Genomic DNA, 19,135 nt, shown 5'->3' with positions numbered 1-19,135 from the left:
GAAAATAAGTCAGCTCTTGGGCACAATACAGAAAGTGTCTCAGTACATTTAATTGTCTTGAATTCTTGTTGTTGTACCTCCAGCGTCTATGTCCTGCTGCTCACTACCCAGCATGCCAATCATGGAGTCAATGAGTATTGCCAGGGAAGAAGGCTTTAATTGGGTGCTGCAACCAAGGAGAATGAGAGGTCATTCTCAAATCTGTCTCCCCAGGTGACCAAAATTGGGGTGTTTATATACTGGGGAAAGAGGAAAACAGGAATTAGAGAGGAGTCAGGAAGCAAGCCTGATAAACGAGGTGTCCGGCATCTCTTTGGATGTGGTGATCTAGTGAGTTTCAGTCCCTTGCCTAAGGGTTGGTTTCCTGAGGAAGAAACTCAGTTAAGACAAATATAAGTGTCAAGTTTTAATATGGAGGGTCAATTTCTTTGTTTATTAAAAACCTGTAAATATTATTTCTGTGGGACAATTGGGCTGGTTTAATTCTCATAAAAACAGTGTCATTGCTCTAAAGCCTGGACTTAAGTATATGAAGAGTAAACACTGGATCAAAAGTGACCAATAGAATCAAGATGCTTTTGATTCTATTGCAAGTTAATGTGGATTAAAGCACAATCAGTCTAGTTAGTTGTGCCACTTAAGGCAGTTGAAAACTTTAAGTATAATAACAAAAAATTAGACAATGTTCATGTGAAAATAGTCTTAGTAAGATTAGCGGCAAACAGCCTGTGATTTAGGCATCATAATTTCATCTGATAGACTGTGAAACTGAAACTCAGAGAGATTAATGACTTCGATGGATTCAGCAAGCAATAGTGAGGGGCAGAACTAGAATTCAGATCCAGATCCTTCGGACTCCAACTAACATATTACTTACACTACATTCTGCAGTGTCCTAGAATAGACCAAAATAATAGAAACTTTTAAGATGGTGAAGCTGGTCAATAATTTCAAGTATTCAGAGAGGTAAGGATGCAGGGGGAGGGAGGTTAAGAAAATGCCTTTGCAGAGAGGGATGGTGTGGTTGGGACCATCTGAAGACCAATCAATTCAGTCCATCTGGCTAAGTAGGCAGGTGGTAGCTTCCTCCCTTCACACTCTCTCTGACTGTCCTGAAAGTAGAGAAGGGCCATTCTTTTGTTAAAGGGGTGGGATTCCTGCATAGTCCTCCAATAAGTTCTCAATAACTTTCCATGGAATAAGCTAAAGAACAGGGTGTTTGATGTGGCATTGTCAGTGGGAAACTCCAAGACAGCAATTACAATACAGTGTTGAGTACAGAAGGAAGAAAATGTAGCAAGCAAGGACTTTCCTCTAGAAAGTTTTCCAAATAAAAGGGGGAAAACTGTTCAAAGGGAGACGTGCATCTCAGAATAAATGTTTCTGAATTCTAATTTTAGATTTTGCAAGACCTGGATACATTCATAGGCAGGGGAAGAAGGATCCTAAGGAGAGGGAGAGAGATGGATTTTGCAAGAAAGAAAAACTGTAACATAAATTTGTCATAGCTTAAAGGATACTGTGTACAGATGAAAGAACTGGTCATGAAAATACTTTTTTTTTTTTTTTTTTTTTTCTTTCTTGGTCAGGGTAAAAAGAAAGTGAGAGAAAGTCATGTGAAGAAGTTAAAAAAATTTTTTAAATTTCTGTATAATTAGAATGATTGTAAAGTTTATCATTTAAACCAGATCACTTTGAAGGGGAAATGGACATTGTCTGGGGGGATGTGGAAGAGCAGGCATAAGCCAAGGCTAACAGCGATGTATGGTCACCCTCTGATGACTTCAACCTTCTTATTAAAATTTAAGTTAAGGCTGTCTCCCCTACTCTTTGTTTCCCAAACATCTCTTACTCTATGAGGTATACCTCATGCCTATGTCGTATTTTTTCTTCTATTTATTTGCTTAAAAATGCTTATCAATAACTTTTAATATGCCGCACCATATTCACTACACTCTGATGTGTGGTGGAGCAGCCAGCAATTTTTTTGATAACACACTCTATCAGATTTTTTGAACGTATATTCTTAATAGAAATAAATTTATTTTTATGAATTTCATATATATCCCATTCAATTAATATATTATGTCTATTTTATTCCAAAAGAGAAAAGTTTCAAAATGGAACAAAGATGAAATATATAATATTTTAAAGCTTTATATTTGTTGATGACCAATCATTTTGTTCTGCATAAAATACTAAACTTACTAGTACTAAACTTTATTAATATTAAATTTATTCCAAATAGTTTATTGTCTTTGAAATTATTTGTTTAAAATTTGAAACAGTGATTCATGGATTGGCTTCTAAGTGGATATACTTGGTTTCAATAATATTCATTACTGAAAAAACACCTCCAAAAGTACAGAGCAGGCAAATATGTAACATAGGCAGAGGCAATGTTTAAATAATGAATACCAACCCATACCTCAAATAGGCTTGATAATTAAAAGAAATTTTTGCCTGACTTTGAGTCAGAGTCTATTGTGTCATCGTTTCTCTTTTTTTGTGACTGACAAAGAGATCACGCTCACACGCTTCACATGTGTATACACCATTAGTGTTTACATCAATCTCTTGCTTCTTTAGAGGGATGTTTTGGAGCCATTAGTCTATTCTCTGAGGTATATTAGTTAAAAACTCAATATAAGAGACTTTACTGGGCCACATAAACTACAGCACATCATAATACACTAAAAGCTGACCAATGAATGAGGAGGATGCTGCCATCCTTCTGTCAACCCCTCTTAATTCAGGATATTTTGTGAACCGGATGTGGTATGTCACTACCTGGATTGGATTAAAATGATCTTACTGGTAAGTATAGGTCAAAAATAATAAATCTAATTAGGAATTTTAATGTTTTCTTTCTGCACCCCAGAGTGTTGTCTTGCTCATGCTTAGGGGTACAGGCATAGGCTTTGATATCACATAGACCTTGATTCAAATTTTACCTCCAATGCTTAGAAACTGTGTGGTCTTCCTTACAAGTTGCTTCCTATCTCTGAAACTCATCTCTTCCTTGTAAAATGATGATAATAATGCTTGACTCAGTTTTTTCCTTTTGAAGATCAGCTAAAACAATGGCCATGAACAAAAAATCCAACAAAGAGCCAAGAGCACAGTAGATGTTTATTGAACCGTGAACTACTTCTCTCTCTCTCTCTACCTTTTTTCCATCTTTCTTGCCTACCATGATTAGCTCACACCCCATGCTTTGTACTTAAGCTTGAAATATTTAAAAAAAAAAAAAAAAGAGTAACTTGGTATGTTTCATTAGTCATTTGGAATCCTCAAATTTATTCTCCTACAATGTTAGTTTACAGACATCTCTTTGATATTAGAGAAAGGGGAGCTCTCCCCAGATTCATATATACCACACATTTCTCCTAGGACTCATCAGCTAGGACCACATGAGGTCACATATTTAATAAGAACAGCTCAAATTCCACCAGTTTTGCTAGCCTTTCCTACTTGTTGGTAAAGGACTTTCGGGTCCCCTGCCAGACCACCCACCAGCATTTTGGGGCCCTCTAAAGGATGCCTCAAATGTCCTTGCAAGCAGTTTCACCCTGGAGGCACCCAGCAGCCCTGCTCAGTTTGATCCTCTTATTGCTCTTCTGTAAGCTCTGTCCCCCTGACACTGCTCTGCATCTGCCTTCCTGGTTTTGGACCCACCTGCTCCTTGCTCTCCCACTGGCCATTTCAGTCTTTCCTATTTCTCTGCTCAGCACCGTTGGCAGCTGGATTGATTCACCTTCAAGGAAGACCTGAGCTGACATCATAACCAACCTGCCTGGGGTTTGTGTCAGGGGAGTGGGATGAGGTAGGAAATGAAAGAGAGCTGGATTCTCTTCCCTGTGCCTCATGTTCTGGTAGGGAAATTGGAACAGAAGGACTACACAATTTACTAAACATAATTATTTTGATTAGCTATTACAGCTCTATCTCCCTCTCTTGGGCTTATACATGTGTCCAGGAGGCTGGGGCAGGAACAGCTCTGAGAAGGTTTACCATAATGTACTCAGGCTTCCCACTAGACTCTGATAACAGCCTTTGTAATTGGACCGGCAGATGAACACAGTCCAAGATGAATTTCTACTATGTCCAATTCTCTTTGTCACCCCAGACATTACCAGCACATGCCATTCTGGTGAGACAGAGCTTACGGTGAGGAACAAGAGGCATAGGATGTAGTAGTATGGACTGGGGAGACCATTGCATAACTCAAATAGATTTGAGCCACTGAAAACATGTATGAAAAGTGACAAAAAATGTGTTGTTGTCTTTAAATGGTAAAGCCTTCAGTTCCACTATAATTTTCATAAGTTTGTTCTTCATAATTCAGTTAAAGGGCAAAAGCAACTTATTTTTTGAGCGTTGTGCATTTTAATGAAATGCCCTAGAAGCATTAGCATCTCCTTATCTTTCCTTCCCCTGGAAAGAGCAATATATAATGAACATGCTGACATTGAAATGAGTAATTAATATGCAGCTTGTTTAGTCAGTATGAATCAGCGTTTTGATGATGTCTTTTGAGGATAGGATTATAACTGGCAGAGTTTCTGTCTTATGGGTGATAATTCTGGATTCTAGAAGGAAAAAATGCATTAAATGGTACTGTTAATTTGTCTTATAGTAAAGCATACAGCTTTACAAGGGAGAAGTAAAACTTAGACAAATGAATAAAAATGAATTAAAAATATGCTAGCTTTGAAATATTGAGGTCATTAAAAATTTGTGGCAACTCTTGAATTATTCAGGACAACATTTTTAAAAACCAATTTAAGAATTCTCTTCTGTGATGTGTTATCTATAAGGATAATAGATTCTTGAAGATTTTACCTGCTCTCTTCTCATTGACCTCTTAGTAATTATGATTCAAAGTGCTGGTTGACTTTTCTAGTTACCCGATATGCTAGGACTGCTGCAGTATTCTTAGAGAAAGCTCCCTGAACCAAGCCTACTTTGGAATTCGTGTTTCTTCTGTGAATGTAAATTGTTCTCATCCATGCCAAACCAGTTCAACCTCTAATCCATGGCATGCTCCTTCAGCCTAACATGCCTTCCACTCACTTATCCACCAAATTATTTACCTCTCTCTTTCCAAACTCTGCCCCAGCTTCTCCAAAGTTGTTTCCTAATTAATCCTAGATGAGTCTCATCTTTACTGGAAGGATTTTTAGCAAGTGTGTTTTTTTTTGAAATGCAACTCTTTTGAAATGTTCTGGGTAAAGGGTTTCACGAACAAAGAATTTAGGAAAGTGTTGCTTTTATTGTAGGCCTAGAGCACATTCCATAGAACAATGGTTCCTAGGCAGGGAAATGTGTGATCAAATAAGTTAATCAAGATAAGCTTCTTACAGCAGAACTTTTAGTAAGTGTTCTAGGAATTATGTACTCTAGCTGTGATAACTTGATATTAAGATTATGTTTGCTTATGTTACTTTCAGATTATTTACTAATTTCTCTTCCATGTTATTTATTTATTTAGTCTTGCTCTGTCTCCCAGACTGGAGTGCAGTGGTGCAATCTCAGCTCACTGAAACCTCTATTTTCCAGGCTCCAGCAATCCTCCCACCTCAGTCTCCTGAGTAGCTGGCATTACAGGCACACACCACCATGCTCAGCTAATGAAACTTTTTTTTTTTTTTTGTAAAGTTGAGGTCTTACTATGTTACCCAAGCTGGTCTTGAACTCCTGGGCTCAAGTGATCTTTCTGCCTTGGCTTCCCCAAGGTGTTGGGATTATAGGCATAAGCAACTGTGCCCAGCATTCTCCATTTTATGCAAAGTGCTTCAGTCTTATTATCTCATCTATCCAAGCACCCATATGTACTCTGCTCAAAGTGGACTTTTAATTCACATTGACTGAATGTAAAAATGGAAGATTAATTGTGATAGACCTGGAAGTTACTATCCTATCTTGATTTGCAAAGATTCCTCATATTTTTATAAATAGTGCCTAGCAACTTTGTCTTATACTGGCCCTGTCCATCCCTTCTTCTAATTCTGTAGCCACCACCTTAGTTAAAAATGCTACTAAACACATTCAACTTCAAAGCTATATCATGGGCCTTTGATTTTAGTTCCTATTGCTGAAGTCTGGCCTTTCCCGGGTATGCAAGTCACAGCTGGTAATGATGGGGACCAGATGATGCCCTAGCAGCACATTAAAGGTTTTTACCAGGATGTGGTTTGATGGTTTTGCTTGGGTATTTTGTTGTTGTTATTCTTTCCTTTGGAATGTGAGTTGTGGCCAAGAATTATTTCCCTGATTGCATTTTTGCTATCCCTACACATTTGGAGAGTTGGAAAGTATACAGAAACATAAGGAACATGCTTGTAAACCACTTCTCAAGCTAACGAATAGGCTCTTATAGGGTGACTTTTAACTGTGACCTTTTGTTTATTCAATAAATATGCTTCTATTATGTCCAAAATGCCACACTGTGCCACACTGACATCTTGGCCTTATGATTTTTGCCAAAGCATCATTATTCTAGACTTTTAGAACCACTTAAATGCCTATAGACATAATTCATTGAGTATCACAAAAAAGATGTTCACCTTTACAGTGTGTGTTCACATCATAATGTGATGGGGTGTGCATGCTCTTATGATGGTTGAGATGCACTGTAAACAATATATAGGCTATTAAGATTTAAAATGTTTATTGTATTTGTTTCATAACATTGTCATGTGTCCACTGTAGAGAATTTGAACAATATAAAAAAGGACAAGAAAGAAATGAAAAATCATCTATAATCTTACCATCTTAAAGTAACCATATATATCTCACTCTTTATTTTACGGTTGGGGAAAAACAATAGGATTAGTACAATTGACACTCTAACCATTAGTGTCAGCATCATAACTAGACAATCCACCTGTTAGTAGCATTCACCAGACTCAGAACCTACTGATGATTTTATATTTAGCAATTCTAAATGTTAGAGCTATCCAATCCAAGATGACTTTCTTTCCTAAATTTATACTCTCTTTCTCTTTATTGTCTTAATCCATTTCTGCTGCTATCGCAAAATACCTGAGACTAGGGCATTTACAAAGAGTGGAAATTTATTTTCTCCAGTTTTGGAGGTTGGGAAGTCCAAGATCAAGGTGCTGTCAGGTTTGGTGTCTGGCAAGGACCCCGTTCCCTGCTTTCAAGATGGTGCCTTGTTGCTGCATCCACTGGAGGTGGTGAATGTTGTGCCCTCACATGATGAAAGGACAAATGGCAAAAGGGCTTAAGCTGGTTCTTCCCAGCCTTTTTAAAAGGCACTAATTCAATTATGAGGGCAGAGCCCTCCCAACTTAATCGCTTCCCAAAAGGTGCCACCACTTAATATCACAACAATGGGAATTGAGTTTCGACATGAATTTTAGAGAGAACACACTCAAACCATAGCAGTTATCTTTACTGGGCCGAGGACTTAGAACTATTTACCTGTCCCAAATGTACATCTCTAATCCTGGTCACTCCTTGGAATCTTAACTCCTATCGTCAACTGTCATATGGACAAATCCATTTGGATGTGTAAGAGGCATCTCAAACTTAACAAGGCCAAAGCTGAACCCCTGATGTTCCCTTCTCTCTCTAGACAGTTTTTTTCCAGTCAGTTTTTCACATCTTAATATGGAGCATAACATCCACCCAGGTGCTCAGGTCAAAATCTTCACCTCATTTAGCTTATATGAATCTGGAGAAAGACCTGGGGTAATGCCGGATTTCTCTGGGCAAAACCATTATTAAAGAATGTAATTTATAGAGGTCAGTTCTTCCCCTGCTAGAAGCAAATGGAATTCTGTCAACTCCCATGCTGGGGGTAGGCATGACTTTGGCAGAACAAATGTTTTCCATATTGGAAAAAAAAAAACAAAAACCCGTATGGATGACCCAGTAATATGTAGCAGACTTCAACAACTGCTGTTTTTGGCAGCAAAAATCAACCCCAAGGGCTGAAATTTTCAAGCAGTGGCCTTCTGAGTAGCTGCCAATAAAGAGTATTCAGCAGGTTGACTGAATACTGCGAGCCAAGAAACTGGGAGAACCTGGATCAGAAGAGATCACAATCCAGAACAGTAGGTTGTCTTTTAGGGGTGATATGTTAATCCACTTCCTCTCTTCTCCCACAGGGCACCTGATGGAATAAATTGTTGTGAGAGGGAGTATTGAGAAGTAATTGAAAAAAAGAAGGGATGGAGGAAGACTCTTCATGGATTCAGTGATATTGGGGAGGGACATTTTGTATTTATGCAGATGGCCCCACACATTGTAGGGCATTTAGCATCTTTGGTTGGGAATGCCAGAAGAGCCCACCAGTCACTGGGATAACCACACATGTTTCTGCATATTTCTATGGATATGGAACAGTTCCAACTTTTCTGTAGTCTCTTGAGAGCATCTATTAGGAAGGAAAGAACTCTTAAGAGTCGAAGGAAAGGAGTGTGTGTGTGTGTGTGTGTGTGTGTGTGTGTTTGTGTGTAATAGAGAGGAGAAAGCTCTTTTACCTCCTGGGGTGGTTAGAATTAGGGAGATACGGTGACACACTGGATCGAGGGCAGCCCACTTCAGGATCCTTGAGGATTCCTCAGACAGGGCAGAGTGCCCATTGCCAGGGTCCTGTGGGAGAATTCTTCCATCCTGAACTGAACGGACAAAGAATTCTGGGATTTGTTTTGCCATATGCATCCAAACCCCTCTTGGAGTAGGATTCTATTACACAACTTTAAATAGCCAGAGTGTATGACACACTGGAGCATCTGTGATGTCATTTTCTCTGTGATACATTCTAAGGGCCTGAGTAATACTAATTAAAACACATATGTTCCATCTCCCTGCAGCTTGGGGCCAGGACTGGCTCTGGTGATCACATGCATATAGGAAGAAAGGTACAAAAAATAATCTCAGATGATTTAGACTCATCTGCCGTGAATATTAATTTCATAAATTTTATAAATGCACTAACATACAGCATGCCCTTGGACTATTTATTTCACTTCTCTTAACCTCAGTTTTCCTATTAGTAAAAGGATAATGATAATTACTTTATAATGTTATAGGAAAGAATGGATAAAATAATCATGTGAAGTATCTGATCCATATTTCATGGCTAAATACTTGTTAATTCCCCATCTAGCCAGACAGCCTAGATAATTAATTACCTGAAATAAGGAAAATACTTTTGACTAAATTAACTTAGTTTTTTAAAAGTTTGTCTTTTGTAGGTACTTTCCAACCTTCCTCTTGTCCATCTCATGCTTTTGCACTAGACAACTTACAAGAATGCATCTACACATTACCCTGAAATTTAAACTGAAATATTAAACCTATGAGGATGTCAGCAGGAAAAGGGGTTCTGTAATTTTTCAAGAGCCAAAGAGAGGGTATGATATACCGTTCAATCTGGGCATCGAGTGCCAGTTGTGTTGTAACAAATTGGTGGAAACAAAGAGGGAAAAATAATCCACTTGGAACTGATGTATGCTGCAGGAAGCACCGGCATTTATACTACTCATGGCATGACTAAGCATTTGTTTGCTGTCATGTAACATAACCTTGAAGCCAAATACTTTTAAATATCTGCAAAAAACTCAAATAATTGGAGAGATTCCTTAAGAGGCATTCAGAAGTTACAGAAGTCAGGGATGTCAGTAACGACACGAACATTAAGATGATAAAAATGAAGCTGGGATATGTGTAGTCAGACATCAAAATGGAACAGGCTGTTCATGGTGCTTCCTTTTGCTGTTGTTCATTCTTTAAGACATCCTTTCTTAGACAGCTTCATCATTTTTCCCCAACCTCCGTCTCTTCTGTTTCTTTCAAATTTCTCTGTAATACAGTCTGTATACTTCCCCTTCCCCAAAATGTCCCTTCAACACCATGAATATTCCAGTTATCTTTTATCACAGGATGGATACCTAAAGCTGTTTTTATATGTTTATATACAGCATGAACCTAAGCAAAATAATTACAAGAATTGCTGAAGTAAAAAAAAAAAAAAAAGTTAAAGTCCCAATGTTCTCGTATACTAATTAACCCAGATAGAGGCATACTTTCCAAAACTGCTTTCATTTCATGTAAGAGTGCCAAAATTAATGAACTATTCAAGCTCAGCTGGAGTCTCAAAAATGTGGTACCTAGTTCTGACAGGAAATGCTTTCATTTTTTCCGTAAAAACAAAGAAACTGGGAAATGAGCCAGTGGCTTCTGCTTATCTTCCAATATCTTCTGTCTTGGCCCTGAGGTTAAATATACTCATCACAGACACAGGCACAGACATAGGTGACCTCATAGGGGCTGAAAAAGAAATTAGAAACAGCAAGAGAGGCAAAAACAAAACAAAACAAAACAAAAAAAAACAGCGGTCATTTCTGACACGCGTGTCATATTTGAGCAAAGTAATAATAGCTTAGCATTAATTGGGCACTTACTGTCTATGTGTGTGCCCCCAAGATACGTGCTTTACTAGGCGTTACTTATCTATTCCTCACACAGCTCTAAATGGTAGCTAATGACGACCACAGCAGTCATTCAAGTAACTTTTACTGTGTGTTAAGTATACTTCTAAGCACTTTGTAAATGATAACCCATTTAATCTTTGTAACAATCATGTGAGATAAATACTACCAGTATTCCTATTTCACATGGGAGAAAATGGAAGCACAGAGAATTTTAGTAATTTGCTCAACATCACAGTTAATAAGTTCGAGGACCCTATGATTTGAACCCCGGGGCTGGTACCAAATAGTAGTAATCACCACTAAAGCTATAGGCTATTTCTCCTGGGTTAAAGGATGCCTGATACTTGATGTGCACAGTGTTTGCAGACTTTATACCCAAAGTTTTTGTCTTCTGAGTAGCCAACATTAGGACTGCTGAAGAGAGAAGGGAGACCAAGGTGATCCCAACTAGGGAGGGAGTAGGGGTTGGTGTGTGGAGATGGGCAAGAATGTGCCCTGTGAAGGCACAAAACAGGAAAAAAGAGAAAACCAGGAAACATGCCTGAGTGAGGACCCACTCCTGCTGAGTTTAGTGAGAGATGCACTTCATGACCTGACAATGTCTTTAGTTTTGGACCTGCGGGGATTCGTTCCCAGGCCCTCGGTGGCAGCAACCATGTCTGAATAGCTATCATCTTTTATGAAGACGACATTTCTATCTGCCGTTTTGTCCTTCTATGATCCTGTCCCCCATCTAGCAGCCAATAGGGAGCTTTTAAAAGTGTAAATCAGATTATGAGGCCTCTTGCTGGAAATCATCCAAATCCTTCCTTCCCTCTTGGAATAAAATACTCCTCACCCTGGTGTTTGGGGCCCTAGGTGACCTGCCTTTGCCTAACTAGGTGGAAATCTTTGCTCTCAAACAAAACATTCTGCACGGGATGTACATTACTTGACTGAAAACGTTTTCCTTAATATAATATTTTGTGCTATCAGACATGATTGGGAAATTTACATTTATAGGATTAATAGTTTTCAAACATATCATTTGTCTTCAGCAAAGATATAGCAGGTGGAAGAACATCAGAAACTGGGTTCTACAAAGAAACCATAAGTGAAATTCATAGGAGAGAGTTGGTTTTCAACACCTACTGCATTTTAAAAGCTCTGATGCTGGATAAACACAACAGTACGAAGCAAACATAAACATTCCTGTGCCCCTTTGCCTTTCTTCTATTTGGCTGCTCCCTCTCTAAATATCAGAAGCCAGTCAGAAAAATGTAAGGGAAAGAGAAGACTCTTGACTACTAAAACTTTTCAAACTAAGAGAGCAATATGGACTCCAAAGAATCAAAGCATGAAGGCAAGGCCTGGAGTCAGGGAGGCATGTATACCAAACTTTGGAGATAGTCTACCCACAAAGTAGAACTACCTAATTGTGTAAATGCTATTTATATAAAAGTCCTATCAAAATAAGTATAAAGTTTTAATATGTATGCAGCATTTTTATTTAATTGGCAAAAATATGAAGTACCTTTTAATCACTGCTAAGGTCTTGCCATCTGTTTATTTCTTGACACCACAATAGAAACATGATTTTCCTTTTTTGTCTTGTTAACATCAAGTTAGAAATAGTTCAAACTATCTAGAAAACTAAAAAGAACCACGGAGGTCAAATCAATCAAAGGACTGAGTCATACACTAAAATCCTCAAATCTTTTTGAATGCTTTTGGCTAGCATCCCAGTTAACAGTATGATAACTCATCGCTTCAATTCTTTTTCTGCCATACCAAATACTCCTACGACCGCACCTCATAGAAGCTTCCTGTAGCCTTTCCTATAACACTTTGAATTCTCAACATTGATTTCTGCCTGAAGGGCTTCCTTGAGATATCATGCTAACCCCATCCTGTACAAACACCTAGTTCACTTGAGGACAATCGATGATCTATTCTAGTCCTGATCAAATCACTTGCTGCTTCTGTGATTATTCAGGCTCTTGGGCTGGGTGCAATCAGGCAGAGAATTATTAGAACATTGACAGATTAGTCTCATCAGTTACGTGCTGTGACCACCAGCTTTCTGTATATGAATAAGAAAAAAGGGAGCCTGCTGATTGCCATTAAATTACATGAGGATATATTTGTCTTTTGGAACTCCAAGGCATTTAAATGTGATGTAAGATCAAAATTCATTAAAGAAGGCAAAGAGATGTCCTAGCAAACATTTCCCAGGAGGTGAAAGTATAAAACTTGCTTAGTGGAGAAGATAAGTACATTTTATGTTTAATCATTTTTAGTGTGAAACACAGTTTAATTTAACAAATATTTATTGAGCACTTACTATGGGCAAAGTATTGTGTTTGGCTCTGGAAAAGAAAGGGAAGTGAGGACCCCTCATTTCAAGGGTCAATTGTTGAAATCAACATATAAGTAAACATAATCCAAGAAAGACTATAACATGTGATGCACAGAACTTCCAACATGAAAAAGACCACATTATAGGGGCAATAAGGAAGGTCTTCATAGAGGAGAATGTCTATGTAAACATTTTTTTTTTTTTTAAATGGAGTCTCATTCTGCTGCCCAGGCTGGAGTGCAGTGGCATGATCTTAGCTCACTGCAAACTCCGCCTCCCGGATTCAAACAGTTCTCCTGCCTCAGCCTCTCAAGTAGCTGAGATTATAGGCAACTACCACCACACCCAGCTAATTGTATTTTTGGTAGAGATGGGGTTTCACCATATTGGCCAGGCTGGTCTTGAACTCCTGACCTCAGGTGATCCGCCCTCCTTGGCCTCCCAAAGTGCTGGGATTACAGGCATGAACCGCCATGCCTGGCCTGAGTAGGCTTTTTAAAAGATAGAAAAGAGGGAATTGCAAGTAGAAATAAGTGCAACAACAAACTCATAGAAGTGGGTGTGGGAGATCCTGAAGGTTTTCCTACCATCCTATAGACCTGTTGCTTCTTGCTGCAAACATGGCAACTCTACCAGATAGCCTTTTCTGGCTATGGAGGTGTGCTCAGTGGGCATGCAGGGTGAGATTGTTGGGATCAGGGAGTTGATGCCCCTGAATGCAATCCCAATCAGTGACAAACAGTGGCTTCCTTGTCCCTCAGGTGGGACAACTCCAAGGTGTGCTTTATTCCAATGTCCTGAAGATACTGAGTGGGGCTGCACCTCAGTTACCCAGACTGGCTAATATTCATTAACTTTATATTGGTTCTCTTCCCTTTTCTGCCTCATTTCTGTGTTCTCCTGATGGATGCTTCCTGGGATCACTTCCCAAATAAACTATTTGCCCTCAAATACAATCTATGACAATGAAGAAGCACAAGCCATGATAAATAACCCGCAAACTGCCCAGCTTGTTTAAAGAGGGGTAGGTCTATAGGACAAAATAATAGCAGGTGCAGCAAAGTTTTTGGCATTTTACTCTGCGCCAGGAATTGTGTAAAGTGCTTGCATGTATTCTATCTCATTTAATAATCAAGAAACCCCTATGAGTTAGATACAACTATAAATCAGTGGCACCAAAAGGTTAACTAAGTTGCTCAAGATCACACGTCTGTCACGTGGGAAAACCGGAATCCAACTCTGATCTCTGAGATGCAGAAACCTGATTTTGAAATCCAATGCTCTTCACCTCCCTAACGTTGTTGAGGTTATTGAATGCCAGGCTGGAAAATTTCTACTTACCTAGGAGAACACTGAGTAACCATGGAAGTTCCTGAGGCAACTGAGGTACAACAAAGATGCCTCAGGTTGGTGACACTAACAAGAAAGAAGAGAATGTTTACACTATAAGCAAAGCCTGGTCTGGAAACATCAGAGGAGCTCAGCCATCCAAGGCCCTGCTTAGACGCTCCTAGTACCTCGATAGTCAATGCATGGTCACTGGTTGGGGAGCTCTAAAATTGAAATTCAGGTTCCAATTCAGTAATCAGACAAACCTTGGTCAGAGTCCTGGCCCCATGATTAGGTTTTTTGGATTTGAGTGAGTTACCTCCATTCTCCGAGCCTCAGGCATGTTGTTTCTAGCAACTCAAGTTATTTCACAAGGTTGTTATAAAAATTAGGAGAGCTAACAGTTTTAAATAACTGCCTTTCACTTGACATGTTCAATGTACATTAGCTGGTATCAGGGAAGCCTGGAACTATATCTTGGGCACACGTGGTCTGACCCTTTTTAAGGGCCTACAAAATTGAGCCTCTTCACCAGCTTCCACAAAAAAATTCAAGCATATCAAGCATGTTGTTGCTTTATTGAAGATTTATGGGGCTAATATACAGAGTGAATATGGAGGTGCACTCTCGGTAATGTACGTCCTCATAAGACCTTCTCAAACTCTTTCTTCCTCTGCTGTCAGAGTTTTATAAGAGCAAGAGATGAAGAACAGTGGTAGTAGGGTCACAGTGGAAATATACTCTGGCATGTGTGGAACAAGACCTGCTTTCCTCCTGCTTTGGAAGATGTTCTAATGGAAGTCCCACTGAGGACCAAGTTCATGAGTGCTGCTGCTGCATTTTGGTATGAGCAGGATTAAACAAAAGGCAGAAAGGACATGTTTAACTAGTAAAAGGCAAGCTCATAGAGTAATCTAGAAATTAAGGGAGCCAGCTGCACATGCCTTGGATTTTTACCTATTGTAAAATATTCTTCTATAATACCCTTCATATTCATATAGTGCCTTTTTTGTTTTTAGTACACCTTGGAACATAGTATTTTTCCAAATTATCATCCATATACTAGGCATTTTTCATTGCAGTGAAATTTGATTAGGTTTAAAGGGTATTTTGCACTAATCCCAGCCTTGTTCTTGGTCTTATAGGGGAATTCAGAGAAATGTAAGCCACATTTCCTTCCCTACATAGCTTATAATTTCATCAGTAAGAGGAAAAGAAAGTACTAGCATATGGTCAATGTAGAGAAGGAATGATGTGGCTGTGGGTGGGAATGATCTAAAGAAGTGGGGAGATGGAACTTGAGCTTGGATGTGTAAAATGGTTGTGGTATAGGTAAATGAAGAAGATGGTATTTGTGAAGAAAGGAGCAACAGGAACAAAGGTAGAAGGAAGACTAGGAATAATTTGGGTAGATGATAGTGAGAATATTTGCCTATCAGAGTGGTAATCGTTGAAAGTAGATTTGGAAAAGAGAAGTATACTCAGATTGGAGTGGGTTTTGGCTTCCAGGAGGCTGCGTTGTCCTCTGAACCTTTTTCCAAGGTTCTCATCTTCTCATTTATGCTGATACAACAAGATCATAACTTGTCTCCTGAATCCAGTTTGCACGGCTCATGACAGGCAAAGTGATACTCTTAAAAATGCTGAATTAGCCATGTCACTTCCCTGCTACACCCCTTTCCCAGGGAGAAATTCAAAACTGTTAACATGGCCCATGAGGCATTGGATGCTTGTGATCTGGTTTCTGCTGACCTTTAAACTTCATCTTGTTCTCTGCACATTCCCCACTCCAGCTCCTTGTTCAGCCACATTTTTTTTTTTTTTTGATTCTGTCCCCCAGTGATCCCTCCCACACCTACTGGAAAGCCTTAACTTGTGCTAGAACATTCTTCCCCTCCAGTTCTCACCTTCACCTAATTGGTTGGTCTTTATCATGAACTGCAGCTCACAACACACATAAGACTTGCTAGGGGAAGCTTTCCCTGACTCCCTAGAGTAAATCCCATATATATATATGTATATATATGATCATCATATATATATATGATCACAAAACACCTACACATCTGCCTTTTTTTTTTATTTTCTTTGTTTTTTTTTGAGATGGAGTTTCGCTCTTGTTGCCCTGGCTGGAGTGCAATGGCATGATCTGGGCTCACCGCAACCTCCACCTCCCAGGTTCAAGTGATTCTCCTGCCTCAGCCTCCTGAGTAGCTGGGATTACAGGCATGTACCACCACGCCTGGCTAACTTTTTGTATTTTTAGTAGAGATGGTGTTTCTCTATATTGGTCAGGCTGGTCTTGAACTCCCAACCTCAGGTGATCCACCTCGGCCTCTCAAAGTGCTGGGATTACAGGCATGAGACACCACGCCTGGCCTACAAGTCTGTCTGTTAAGACTGAATCTCAGTTTGTGCTTACCTATCTATTTATATGACTATTTAAATGCTGTCTTCTACTGGACTATAAACACCAGGAGGAAACAAAATAATTGGTTTGCTCATGGCTGCATCTCAGCAATAGCACAATGCTTGACAAAGAATAGACACTGAATGGAGATCTGTTGAATTAATAAATGGTTCAATGAATGAATTGGTGAATGAACAATAAGCAATGCTCCCACCAGAGTTTGGGCCATATTTGATATCTACTTTCTCATGATCAAGTTTGAGGAGTATTGCTTGTTTTAAGAGCTTCCTATGTTTCTCTTCAACCAGTTAGCTTATTTTTAGAACTCTCATACATGAATTGAGAAATCAATTTTACACCAACCCTTATCTTTTATTCCTCTGAGTCCAAGTTGTTTTTAAAATAGAGAAGTAAACACTCCAATTTTGTTGTTCAGTTAATAATTCAGTTTTTCTCTTCTTTTATTCTGAATATTGTAAATGGTTAGAAAAACCAAACTTTTGCATTTATATTGCTCTTTTTATCAGCAGATTTTTCAGAGCTTTAAAGGCATTTATTAATATTTATGATAGCATTTCAACCTATAAAATTTATCCACATTAAATCTCCTTGAAGACACAGATGCTGCAGTGGTTTTACAATATGCAGCAAAAATTTCAAATACGAATTGAATGTTTTCATTAAACCCAATAAACTGACTAATGGTGAATTCCTACAGGAAGAACCCATCATTCTAAACTCAACAACAACAACATCTCTTGAAAGCATAGGTGAATTTAGAAGGCTGCTGTTTCAAAATTCAAGGATTTGAAATACTTGCAAAAGAACAAGATAACATTTGCTCAGCTATTTCTAACTTCTTGAGAAATGTAATTGAATCTTTAGCCCTACATTTTTTCCTAATATATGTATATAAAGCTATAAATTTTTCTTTAAGCACAAGATTTTACTATACCCTGCATATTTGCAAATATGCTGTATTTTAGTTATTTTTACTTCAAAAATATTTTTTAATTTCCACTTTAGTTTTTTTCTTTGACCCATGGGTTCTTTAGAAATGTGTTGCTTAGTTTTCACATATTTGGCTCTTTTCTAGTTACCATTTTTACTGATCTCAGCTTTAATTCCTCTGTGGTAAGAGAATATTATTTATATGGTTTCTTAAGAATAGCAGTATGGTCTCTATGCACAAATTTCCATTTTTGTGAATGATGTGCATAAACTGCATATTTTCAAATGTGTGTACTGTTTTATATATATACACAAGTAAATTAGATTGAATTTGTTAATCGTGTCATTCAAATATTTTACATCCTTTTTGATGTATTATAGGCTTTTTAAATCAGTTACTATTTTATCAACAATTACTAAAGCCTTGAACGATAGTGTGGCTATGTCAAATTTTCCTGTTAATTTTGTCCATTTTTACTTAATGCTTTTTGGTATGGTGCTATGAGTGCATATTGAGAATTATTGCATTGAGAATTATTGACCTCTTCAAGGAGAACTACAAACCACTGCTCAAGTAAATAAGAGAGGACACAAACAAATGGAAAAACATTCCATGCTCATGGATAGGAAGAATCAATATTGTGAAAATGGCCATACTTCCCAAAGTAATTTATAGGTTCAATGCTATTCCCATGAAGCTACCAGTGACTTCCTTCACATAATTAGAAAAAACTACTTTAAATTTCATATGCAACCAAAAAAGAGCCTGCATAGCAAAGACAATCCTGGGCAAGAAGAACAAAACTGGAGGTATCACTCTACTTGACTTCAAACTATACTACAAGGCTACAGTAACCAAAACAGCATGGTACTGGTACCAAAATATATATATATAGACCAAACGGAATAGCACAGAGGCCTCAGAAATAATGCCACGCATCTACAACCATCTAATCTTTGACAAACCTGATGAAAACAGGCAATGGGGTAAAGGATTCCCTATATAAATGGTGTTGGGAAAACTGGCTAGCCATATGCAAAAGACTGAAACTGGACCCCTTTCTTACATCTTATACACAAATTAACTCAAGATGAATTAAAGACTTAAATGTAAGACCTAAAACCATAAACACCCCAGAAGAAAACCTAGGCAATACAATTCAGAACACAGGCATGGGCAAAGACTTCATGACCAAAACACCAAAAGTAATGTCAACAAAACCAAAATTGACAAATGGGATCTAATTAAACTAAAGAGCTTCTGCATAGCAAAAGAAACTATCATCAGAGTGAACAGGCAACTTGCAGAATGGGAGAAAATTTTTGCAATCTATCCATCTGACAACAAGCTAATATCTAGAATCTACAAGGAACTTAAGCAAATTTACAAGAAAAAAACAACCCCATGAAAAAGTGGGCAAAGTATATGAACAGACACTTCTCAAAAGAAGACATTTATGCAGCAAACAAGCATATGAAAAAAAGTTCATCATCACTGGTCATTAGAGATATGCAAATCAAAATCACAATGAGATGCCATCTCATGCCAGTTAGAATGGCCATCATTAAAAAGTTGGGAAACAACAGATGCTGGAGTGGATGTGGAGAAATAGGAATGCTTTTACACTGTTGGTAGGA

General features: G+C 38.3%; 1 protein-coding gene across 1 annotated transcript in view; it reads left to right on the top strand.

Moving 5' to 3' along the window:
- LOC105512583 overlaps positions 1 to 19,135 on the top strand; it is a 260,565-nt gene that overhangs the window by 148,411 nt on the left and 93,019 nt on the right. Inside the window, exon 2 of the mRNA XM_011943063.1 lies at positions 8,139 to 8,181. Coding sequence (XP_011798453.1) covers positions 8,139 to 8,178 — 40 coding nt within the window. The 3' untranslated portion in view covers positions 8,179 to 8,181. The remainder of the gene's footprint in view (positions 1 to 8,138; positions 8,182 to 19,135) is intronic.

The sequence above is a fragment of the Colobus angolensis genome, unplaced genomic scaffold (assembly GCF_000951035.1).
Source record: "Colobus angolensis palliatus isolate OR3802 unplaced genomic scaffold, Cang.pa_1.0 Scaffold215, whole genome shotgun sequence".
In the NCBI taxonomy this organism is placed as follows: Eukaryota; Metazoa; Chordata; class Mammalia; order Primates; family Cercopithecidae; genus Colobus; species Colobus angolensis.
The sequence above is the reverse complement of the archived record's forward strand: the minus strand, read 5'-3'. Positions and strand labels throughout refer to the sequence as shown.